At 39.3% G+C, this 12,223-nt stretch overlaps 1 protein-coding gene across 5 annotated transcripts in view; it reads right to left on the reverse strand.

Moving 5' to 3' along the window:
• LOC125021010 (actin-binding LIM protein 3-like) overlaps positions 1-937 on the reverse strand; it is a 48,901-nt gene extending 47,964 nt beyond the window's left edge. For 2 of the 5 annotated variants that reach the window (XM_047606745.1, XM_047606744.1), the window contains exon 1: positions 131-937. In XM_047606745.1, the coding sequence (XP_047462701.1) occupies positions 131-149 (19 nt within the window). In that variant the 5' untranslated portion in view covers positions 150-937. The remainder of the gene's footprint in view (positions 1-130) is intronic. The other 3 variants (XM_047606747.1, XM_047606743.1, XM_047606746.1) reach the window with 3 other exon arrangements.
• Between the last annotated feature and the right edge of the window lie 11,286 nt (positions 938-12,223).

Raw genomic sequence — 12,223 nt, forward strand, 5'->3', positions numbered from 1 at the left:
AATAAGTGAGTCACTGATCATTAACCACAGTGAGGGACTGTTTATGTCTACTTCACGTTAAAGCCTCCCAGGACGCTGTGTTATTGATTACGCACAATCACACACACAAACACACACACACACTGCTTACCATTTGTCGAACTGCTCATGATGACAAGTGGAATTCCAGCAGCTTCAGTGAGAGTCTGTGTCAGTCAGTTAATTTAAGCCTCAGCAGGACAAAAAAAAAAAAAAAAAAAAAAAAATGTGACAAAGCGACCTTTCCAACAACTCCCTGTCTCAGTCTGGAGAGGGCTTTCCCTGCTCCTCCCGTAAAGCGGATTAGACTACACTGTCACACGGTACCTCTCCACCCCTGCGTAAAAAGCACGAATTAAAAAAGAAACTGTGGATATAACGCTGCCCCTCGCGTCTGCAGCTCCTGCCTCACTGCTGGATCTCTGGTCTGGTGCAGATGCGTCCATCCCGCCCTGCTCGGTCAGTGCGCTTCCGCGGACGCATCCACGCCCGTGCGCTCCGGCGTCAAGGCTGAAATGCTGGATGGTGAGTTTCCGGAGAGGTTTTCACGGACTCGGGAGCTGTCACAGCGTCTTTCGCCGGGCGGGACGGGCTCTCGCAGCGGTGTGAGAGCGCCGAGCAGCGTCTGAACTCCGAACTGCCGGCGAGAAAAAAACTGAACACTAAGCCTGAATGTGAAGCTTTTATGGGTCCGTGGGATTTAATTGTAACGGCTCTGTGTTTGGGCAAAGCATATTTAAAGTTTGGAGTTGTTCATGTTACATTCAGGTAATTTCAAATAGGAATATGGAGCATAATGTATAATGGAATTTGGTCTCATGTGGCCTACACGGAATTAAAATGCTTTCGCCAGTTCTTATAAAATATCCTATAAATCACATATAAGCAGTTAGTCTTTGATTCATTATTCTTTCACTCTAGTTAGTTTAAAAATCCCAAGTAATGAACCCCCAGCAGATATTTTACTTTAGATTTTGACACTATTAGGCTACACGCTCTTGAAATACACATTTAATGTAAATATATTAATCTGGTTTCATCCTGAAGTTATGGATAAATGGATGAATTAATAGATACAAGAGACCTGAATAGACTCATCGTTTGTAGTTACAGAGAAACACCAAGAGGTGGCAGTATATGGTAGTATATGTTTGGACATTAGAGCCACTCACTGCCAGGTCTGGATGCACTACATTCAGTCTACTTTGAGAAATGTGAAAAAAAAAATATGGCAATAAACTTGAATATTTAGCTTTTTATTGTTCATCCAAGGGTAATGCGACACATTGTGGGGGTTCACATGCTTTAACCCAGACTATAAATCATGGACATGAGCTAATTTAGTGTTAATTAGCATACAGGATTCACATTGATTACTTTGATCTTCTTTGTTGTTTCACAAAACCATTTGTGTTAAAGCTGCTGGACATACAGTACGGTCATTTTCTCCTGCAGGCAACAATGTTCCACCAATAAAACATGTTTGTACAGTTAGCTTTCAGCCTGTCCGGGCTCACTTCCCTGTAATTGAAAAACAATGTGCAGGATATTTCCTGCAAACACTGGCAAAGCGGCCACTGACACTTCCTAACAGCTCCTCCTGATGTTTCACCAGAAGAAAAGGAGCGTCTAAGCTTGCTGCAAACTAACTCGCTCTTCATTTGAGCAGCGAGGGCAAAGTCTTGGCAGGCTTAACAGCAAACGATCGAATGGCAGTTTATTGAACTCTGGCCTGCGTGTCACAGTTCCAATATTCTCTTCTTGTAAACATCAGGCGCAGCAGAGGTTTTAAATCCTTTAGGGAAACTTTCTAATGGTTGCCTTCAGGGTCACAGGGTCAAAGCTTTGAGTCTTAAGCGATGTCTACAATGCGAAGCCCACAGGGTCAGAAAAACAATATGTCACTTTCGCGTGTCACATCCAGTTTGTGTGTCTGTGGGGGCGTTCAGGTGTGATTTATGACCTATTGTCAAACCTATTTAAAAGCACTCTGGACACAATGGCATGTACCTTCAGCAGAACATTGTCTGGCAACTCCAGTGCATGCAGTCTAAGTGTTTATGTCACGCTGCCTCTAGGAACATCTTTATAACTTACTTCTCAAGACAGAGGTTAAAAGTGTGTCATTTCTTGGTCTTTGATTTTCTACCACTTGAAGGCCTTCCAGTGTATCTGAAAACAGGACACGTAGTTCATGTCTGTGGCCTGTGAAAGATGAAGTGATACTGTCGGTAGTTAGACCAGACACAGGGGAAGTCAAAGTAGAACCAAAAATAGGTCGAGCAACCTGTTCAAATGTGATTCGTTTGTATGCAAATAAACACAACATATTTTTTTCCCCCCCCAAGAATAAAAAAAGCATGCCGAATGGGAAACACTGACACTGGTTGGTGGAGTGGTGGAACTCATTGACTATGTGTTGAGTTAAACATAACTTTTCTTGTCACATTAGTGTGGTTTTTGTGCAATTTGAAAAATATATAGAGGAAAACAGAAACATAATGACATATGCACTGTCGAATGGGAATAACAACTGGTAAAAATTGGTGATTGCTTCAGAGCGAGTGTAACTTGACCGGCGCCATTTGAAAAAAAAAGAAAGAAAGAAAAAAGAAAAGAAAAAGATACACAAATACGACACTGACATGGAAACTTCCAGTTGTCCCTGTACCGGATTTTATTACTGTGAGATGAAGATACACAGCATGACCCTCTAATAAACTGTGTACTGGTACACTGCAAACAGTTAAAACGTTTTGTTTCTGCAATCATGTCCTAAAAAAAAAAAAAAAGAAAGAAAAAGCTGACACTGCTGAGTAAATGATAGTCAGACAGATAAATACAAAAGATTAAAGAAACACAGATGGTGTGCTGTCTGTACAGCCACATCCTCTTGGACAGGAAGTAAGAGGCTTTGAAGGAAATGTGGCGAAACACCAGCCTATAAATACCACCGCAGCGAGTCACCCACTCAGTCCGGCAATTATAAGATCAGAATACACTTAATGATTTAGAACATAAGTATGTATTTAAAAAAAAAAAAAAAAAAAAAAGGTAGAGGGCGCCAAGCCGTAAACACGACCCTGACATCTCACCACATTGTAAAATTGCTTATTTACACATCCAGCTGTCGGTGAAGGTTTCCTGAGCTGTTCACGGTCGCCTAATGAATGCAGTCAGCTCTCTACCAACTAAGGGAAAAATGTTCGGCAGCTAGTCGCCACCTTTGACAACAAGTTTTACCCTTTGCTGGTTCCCTCGGCAGCAGCATCAGCCCTCTTATGCAAAACCTTGTTGCTTGGCTCTGAGTCCCACATTACCAAATTCTATTTTTATCAACCGAGGAACGTTTCCAAAATCCCATTCTAAAGATTATTTTACGCTCTTTTATTTCATCGCATAGTTTGAAACATAAATCAATCTCTCAACTTCGGACACAACCTAATTCTGCTGCCAGGCTTTTAACCAGACGTAAGAAAAGGGAACATATTGCTCCATGGTTTTTTCCACTGGCTTCTAGCATGTTTTAGAATAGATTTTAAGATCTGAACTGATTACTTTTAAAGCTCTCCCTGGCCGTGCCCCATGGCTATGTCAGTGACATTTTAGCACCACACAGGCCGGCATGTACCTTGAGGTCCTCGGGCAGAGGCCTAGTGGCTGTTCTAGGGGCCTGTCTAAAAACAAAAGGGGACAGGGCGTTCACAGTTAGGGCTCCAGGGCTGCGGAATGATAAGGGTGATGATCTGGGAAAACCTGGTCAGCTGACTGTGTGATCTTCTTAAAATCTCGACTTAAAACACACTTCCCTGGTTTCATTCCCTGGAGTTTTAACTGAGATTTTGATGAAGTTTTACATTTTTAATGCTGTTAGTGCAAACGCAATCAGCCACAGAGCAAGTGCAATGGCTAATGGCTAATCAAGCACACAATTAGCTACAGTTTGAGCAGTAAATTGATAAGTAATTGATAATTAGTTTCTATGCTTAGAAACAAGTCATTACTGTGTTTCTTTATGTACAGATTTTAATTTAAAGGTATAAGCAAAACTTCCTTCGGACATGTGCTGTGTTTGTGGGTGTGTCCAGGAAGTGGGTCAAGTCGAAGGTGAGGTCAAGACCATTGTGTATCTGTGTCTGAGTATAATAACTGATCCACCTCCGCTTCCTATGATTAAAAGGTCATAAGTGGGCTCTCTGTATCAGGATCCTGTTCTTTAAGGACAGATTTATTGTTGATAAATCAGAACACGGAGGGCAAAGGTTGCCATGCACACCCCAAAAACATTAGATTTATAGATGCCGGAGTCTAAAGCGCAGCTGATAAATCAAAAAAATATTCATCTTCTTTCTTTAAATAAAAGAGGAACCACACCTTGTGAGCACACGGCCTCGGGTAAATAATTTGAAATGCGTTTTTGCCGACTGCGTCTCAAAATATATCACGCAAAGACATGCCTGCAATGCCTGAAATGGTGTTTGATTGTTATGTCTAAGGGCCTTCAGACGTTCTCTTTTTCCCCCAGACATGTCCTCTTTTTAAGACAGAAAAATGTGTCAAACTCAAACTTTAGAGCTCTAGAACATATTTAGATTGAATTCACATTGAATTTGTTTTGAGTTTCTGTCTGTGTGTCACAAACTCAAATCTGGCCACCCTGCTTCTATTAGTATTTTTCATCGTATCACATTGTGACTATGATAACATCCACATATTTTTGCTTGTTTTTTTTTAATTTTTCTACAAAGACGTGGGCAGCAAAGAATTCAGCTGCGTTCTAACAGCTCATGACATGAGCATTTAGGTTTGCCGTTGCAGGAGAGCAGACCCGAAGGCCTCAACACCTCCCTTGGCTGACTGCTGCATCCTTCTCTCGCATCGTTCAAAGCTGGGTGTGGAGCCAGGTTCTTACAGCTTTGGTTTACATCCAAAGTAGTTGAAGCAGCTGTGTTTGGACAGAAAGGAATTCGCTAAGCCTTTGGTGTGCAGAAAAATGGCTGGATAGTACTGTAAATGACGTCTCTCTGCGCACTGTACATCATTGAAAAAGTCAAAAGGAGCAAAGCCAGAAAGTGACAAATCGTTGTTAAATTGCGTAATTCACATACAATCAGTTGAGTTATTACTGTACATCGAGTTTAAATGTGGGATTGTTCCAGGACTGAAGCTACAAAAAATAAACTGAGATGCTGAAGCAGAAGCTGCTTAAGGATTCACTCAACACCAGCCATTATCAAATTCCAGTATCTGCAATGTGTTTTATACGGTTTCCAAATGTAACACTGTTTTGGCATAATACAGTTCAATGCAAAATGATATGGCGTGATAAGATGCTATACAACACGGTATGACACAATTAGATGCAGTATGACATGATTTGACACAATTCTGCATGATACAATACAGCACGACACCATGTGATATCATACAATACGGCATGATATGACAGTGCACCATGATACGAGGCAATGCTGCATAGATACGTTCTGATACGCTGCGATATAGTGCAATGCACTACGATATAATGCGACGCATTGCGATGGCACGCACTGTGCCATGCTGCACTGCGCTATGCCTTGCAGCGCTACACTTCGATACGATACGATACGATACGATACGATACGATACGATACGATACGATAAGACACGACACGACACGATATGATACAATACGATATGATATGATATGACATGATATTTACATTCCTGCCTCACTGAATTTTTTTTCTTCCATTGTATACTTTTGGACAGTTGGTTAAACAATACATGACAATCACTGGCAGCATGTGATAAAGAGATTACGCCCCAAGTGAGAAATGTGCTCTGAGAAAAACTATTTAGCATAACAGGAAAAGAAAAGAAAAGAAAAGAAAAGAAAAGAAAAGAAAAGAAAAGAAAAGAAAAGAAAAGAAAAGACAAGACTAAATTTTCAGTAGCTTGTAGAGAATTTTTATTTTATAAGCCATGTGCAATTTGTCATTGGCCATGGCAGGTAGTAATTAATCTGTAAAGTCTTGCATAATGAATTTTCCTGGCTCTGGTGAGCCTTTGTCTCATAAAATAACTATCGATGATGTTAATTCAAAAGCCGTGAAGAGAAGGCTTCTGTTATAGACTAGCTAGATAGATATGAGTACTGACCAGACCTGGAATATCTAAAGAATGATGTGATTGTGTTGCTCTATGAAGAATGATGCGATGCAGTATTATTTAAGTGTGACTTATTACAATGACTGAAAAGATGAATTACAACAAGGTGAAATTAATATGAATTTTCTTTCCTTAAGTGTTCCTGGACATGAATATGGCTACATCAGCTATAGCCTAAAGACGCTTATCTTCTAAATTTATGGCCATCGTGGAAAAAACACTCATAAAACAAATCAATCTTGCATGGAGTCATTTAAGAACACTTTATGCATCTGGTAGCACTGGAGAGATAAAATCTGCTGACAATTGTTTGTAAATGGTACTTGAATAGAGATGACAAATGGCGCACGTGGGATGAAGGGACATGGGTAAAAAATGAGGAGAGATGAAAGATGAACCACAGAGCAGAAGCTGCTAAAGAAAAGAAACAGAGAAAGCGATGAACAGGGACTTGCGAATGGGGAGGGTGAAAGAGGAGAGAGTAATGAGGGAAAACAGAGACGGAGAGGAGAGCAAATGAGGGACAGAGTGATGGAAAGGTAGGAGGAGGAAAAGGAAGAAAGAATAGCAACAATGATGAGGGAATAGAGGAGGTTGGGAAATGAATGGCGTTGAGTGGCAGAATGACTGTTTATCTTTCGGCTTATGTGCTTCATTCCCCATCTGCAAGAAGGAGACCTTTCACTTCACCTCTCCATACCTGTCAGCACACCAACGTATCTGAGCTCACACACCGATAGGGGTTGTGACTGTGTATATGCTGTATGAAAGGCTTACTTGTAACATCCAACTTAGGTCCAGTTTTTGCAGTCAAACATCTTCTGTGTTTGTCAGTCTAAAATTTTCTTACCACCTCCAGTCATCACTTCTGCCAGCACAGCTGTCTCAGTAAGTGATGTAGGGGCTGTAAAGTACATAAACAAATGTGTAGGAAGAAAAGAGGGGGGAGAAAAATGGCATTCTTTACTTAACTTAAAGTATTAATACCACAATGTCTTATTTTAGACTGCATTAAATTATTTTTGTTAAATAACTCAACAATGGATACAATACGATACAATATGACATTATACGATTTGATATATGATATGATATGATATGATATGATATGATATGATATGATATATGTCACGATACGACATGACAAGATACGATACGACACAGCACAATATGATATGGTACCATACGATATGACACGATACAATACGATACGATATATTATACGATATGATACGATATGATATGATGTGACATAATACGATACAAACCGACTCCAAATGATAAGATACAATACGATACGATACGACACAATATGATACGATATGATATGATGTGACACAATACGATACAAAACGATACAAAACAATACGATACGATATGACACAATATGATACGATATGATATCATACGATATGACACGATATGATACTGTACGATACGATATGATACAATATGACAGTGATCATCAACTGCCAGACTGGATTCCAAAACTGTAGATCAAGTAGAAAATATCAGTTCGCCATTTTAGCCTACCTGGGTTAAGAGGCCTTTTCCTTCCACTAACTGAAACTGTAGCCAGTGATGACCCTATTGAGGCTTTGTTTCAGCTGTGTTTGTTTTTCAAGTGCTAAATATAGTTTACTTGAATTGAATCTAGGACTCCTGGTGGTTGACTGTGGTATAAGTTATAGGGGCCTGCCTCATAAAGGCTAAAAATGCCTTCAGTTTTGTAATGAAATTAAAAAATATAAACAATAAATAAACATAAATAATAATGTTACGATATGACATGATACGATATGATACAATACAATACAATACGATCCTTTATGATGTGACACGATACGATACTGTACGATACGATATTATACATTATGACACAATACGATACAATACAATATGATACGATACAATACAATATGACACAATACGGCATGATATGAGATGACACGATACAATACGGTACAATATGACATGACGTGACACAATATGACATTTTGTAATCTAGGGAAATCTAGTGATTTGCTGTGACTGATTGTATACATAATATGTTTTAGACTGTTGTTTAAACTGGATGCGACATTCACTGACTGCAAGACGCAATACGTTATCATACAATACTGACTACAATGCTGGCAATACTACAATGCTCTTCATCAACAAAGTTATTTGAAAGAAAGTTATACGATCTTTCCTAATGAGGTCTTTCACATATAAAACTATGGGTTAACAGCTCTTAGCAGAGCAAACAAGAGTAAAGCTTAACCTACCTACGCAACATTGGACCTCTTCCACTTGGATCTGCTGTGGTTGGTTTACAGCAATGAGCTAATTTAGAACATAAAACTCATCTACTCCATGTATCACCATTACCCATCAGCTAGGAATTTTATTCTTGTAGGTTATACTACAGCACATCAAAAAAGGATATGATACAACAGGGTAAGAAAAATATAACAATGCTGAGTTTCACCCAAAATACACATATACAATAGCTTGTAGAGTAAACTAAGGAATGTAATGGGTTTATGACTGATGCCTGCAAACCTCTTATCTAGTGTTTATATGTCCAAGGAAAGATTAGAGCTACTTCTTGAGCTCCTCTCCAAATTCCACAGAGACGTATAGCTTGCTAAACGGTCAACCTCTTGCAGTAAATTTTATTGTCTTGCCAAAACCAAGCCCCTCTTCTTGAGTTTCAGAGGACTAATTATGATCTGGCCAGTGTTGGACGGACACGTCTGCTGTGGGAGGTGAAAAGATCATCTTAGAAGATAGTGGGAGTCCCTTGTTCCCTGGCTTTCAGCAGAGACAACTTCCAAAACCTAACTTAATATTCACGATGGAATTGAACAAAAATAAATAACTTTGAGGTCCTCATCTTAGTGTACGGTTCAGTCTGACGTTCAGCACATGTACATACAGCAACAACAGCAAACCAAGTTGTCTCAAGACGCGTTGCACAACCCAGAGAATGAAACCCAGAGAGCAAGCTAAGGCTAAGGCTGCCAAGGAAAAGCTCCCTTTAACAGGAAGAAACCCTGAGGAGAGAAACAGAGGAGAAGGGAGGAGAGGCAAAGAGGAGGAAAACAGATTCCTAAAGCATACATGCTGCGCAAATCGATATACAAATCTGACTACAGGAGCCTTGTGTTGCCTGGTACATGCAAGATTGATAGTGTATAAAAAAGGAGGAAAATACCCAGCATTTAATAATTAATCATAGATTTAGTGTGTTTACAGTGTTCTCAAATTAATTGTTAAACCACTAAGTGGTATCATAATATTATACATTATTATACCGATTCATCAAGAATATACACCAGGTTGCAAAGTGGAAGAAAACCAGTGGCCTTTTTAATAATAAAAAAAAGAACACAAAGATGAACGTTTTAACTAGTAAGGAGCATGAATGAGAAATACATACGAACTGCACACAACATTATCTGAAACACTCACACTTTACTGAACTATAAAAATACACTAGGTGATTGCACATTAAGTTTTTGCGCTGGGATTATTGCACTTGTGGTATAGAAGGAGAAAAACTCTCTGTGTAACAGACTCAAAGAGAGAAAATGTGGGTTGAGGTAGTTGAATTACAAAAAGACAGAGTGAAGGAGAGAGACGGTGTGTGATATGTGTGTGATGCGATTGTTCATTGAGAGGTGTTAACTGTCCATAGTGTGAGTGACGTCAGGGATGTGGTATTTCCTTCCAGCCTTGATATCCATAACCACAACAGAGCTTCTGAGCCATTCTCATAAAACGAGAAACCGAGAAAATTCTAACTAATAGATATCACCATGAGACTTCTCTGGCTGATTACTTACATAAATACAGTCCTTTTTTGTATTACAAGTTTTCCGTGAATTTATATTTAAATATGCACATAAGGAGTTATCTACTTAAATATGCACTAATTTGCATGCAATCTCTCTGTAAATACCTGCAGAATGTGGGAAGTTTGTAGATTTCTGTCTCCGAGTATGCGGAAAACGGCCTTTAAAGTCTTAAAATGCAAAAGCATGTATATTTTTTATTGGAAACCACTCTGTACCAAACCTACTCAGATCCTTCAAAAATATCATATAATCATATCGACACGTATAAGACGTGTCTTCTGTGTCTGAATGTGGGTCCTCGTTGGCAAAGCCAAACGTATTACTATAGAGAAACTGTGTAAAAGGCCCTTACAGTCACTGAGAGACACCTTTCTACTGCTTTTTTGATTGAATATTTGATACGAAGAACTCGTAAAAAAAAGAGAAAAAAATCCCACATTATGAAACATGGAATGGGGAAATGTTTGACATTTAACCCTACGGATAACCTGAAAATACTCCAGTAAGAAACTCGGGTGTGCTCCAGTTCATGTGGCTATTACTTTGATGTCACATTACAGACGTGATTTTTTTCAGTTACCCAGAATTCATGAAGGCTTTTCTGTGGCAACGTCTCTTAGATTATTTTCCTGATCATTATAAATTCCAGTCAATGCAGCTGTTCGTCACTTCTCAGTATGGAAAAGAGAGGGTTTAAAAAAACCTGACCTGTAGGATGTAGCAGCAGGAAACACAGGACACAGAATGGCCTCAGCGCTCCCGATGTACATTATGTACAGGATATACTGTCCGCAGCGGGCCTCTCCTAGAAGAACAAATACGCAGCACCAAAGACCCAGCTGAGGTGGGGAATGTGTTTTCCCTTGGACAGTTGCTCACAGGGGGGTTGACTGTATTTTTTTTTTTCTTTGCACGGAATTTGTAAAATGCTTTCTGACAATTGTGCAAGATGAAACAAACGAGGCTTTGCAGAAGCTTTGACATAACATCTCATTTGTGGTAAATACTGCAAAATCAATCTTGTCACGCCGCTTATCACTACACCATCAGTCACAGGAATTTTATCTCAACACAGACTGTGCCAACATTATAGATTTGTTCCACCACTTGGGTAGAGAACTGTATGCAGAGGCATTCAATCAGAAACCTTGTTGGTGTTATTGGATATTGGATTTAGACGAAAGTAACAGAAAATATTAGAGAAACTCAAAAAAATAAAAAAATAAAAAAATAGTGCACTACACTCACAAAAGCACCCTGTCCTCTTTATGGTACAGATCAGATAATCACACCCTAACCTAACTTAGGCAGTGTGGTTGCTACCCTCTACTTTCATGACCTTGAAAGGTCATGAACCTTCGTGACCTACAAACCAAAGTCTTTTACACTTTTGTTTTCATGAAAGAGAATGGGGCGATTGACATTTTAAAAACCCCCCTCCGCAAGAACGTGCATGTGTTCAGTGGGATTTAAATTCTTTCCCTAATCTTCACTTGGGATGTGAGAGCTGAAACCCGAGAAGAAAAATAAATGTAATGGGCAGATATTGTATTGCAAGAAATGATACAGAAGGGAAAACAGCTGTGAATGCACTACACACATGTTCACCATGAACATTTTGTCAAATTAAATAAACTCATTATTATTTACATTTAGAAGGTGTTTCACTACAAGTTACTGAGGTATAACGTATACATTTTTGCATGTATTATTGCATGTGGCAGTGAATAAATATGAAATTCGTGCAATGTTCTCCACTTATTAGTAGATGTGCAAGCAAAACCCATCTAGGAGTCTAGCTACTATGCTGGCTATGCAAAGCGTAGCAGAGTTCAGCTCTAGTCAAAAATAAAACTTTACTTGATCACGCAGATTGTGATTCCGAGCAGGAATGTCTCCAAAGAGAAACCGTTCTAAACACAAGGGCTTTCAAATAGTTTCATCAGTGAGGCATAGGGTAGGCAGCTGGCCTTCTGTTACAACATTTGGTGACAGAAAGCACTTTTTTTTTTCTTGTTGCACAATACTGCTTGCTAAATATTTCTACCCTAAAATTTAGTAAGAAACTCTATAGTGCAGATCCGCTGGAGATTTGTATTAAAATTCAAGTGCTAGAAAGCTAATCCCTTTGATTAGTCCATTGATTATAAGCTTGTAACTGTGTCCACATTTTATACTCTAACTGGTATCCCATCACTCCCTGATACAGG

This window comes from Mugil cephalus, chromosome 15, assembly GCF_022458985.1.
Source record: "Mugil cephalus isolate CIBA_MC_2020 chromosome 15, CIBA_Mcephalus_1.1, whole genome shotgun sequence".
NCBI classification, from domain to species: domain Eukaryota; kingdom Metazoa; phylum Chordata; class Actinopteri; order Mugiliformes; family Mugilidae; genus Mugil; species Mugil cephalus.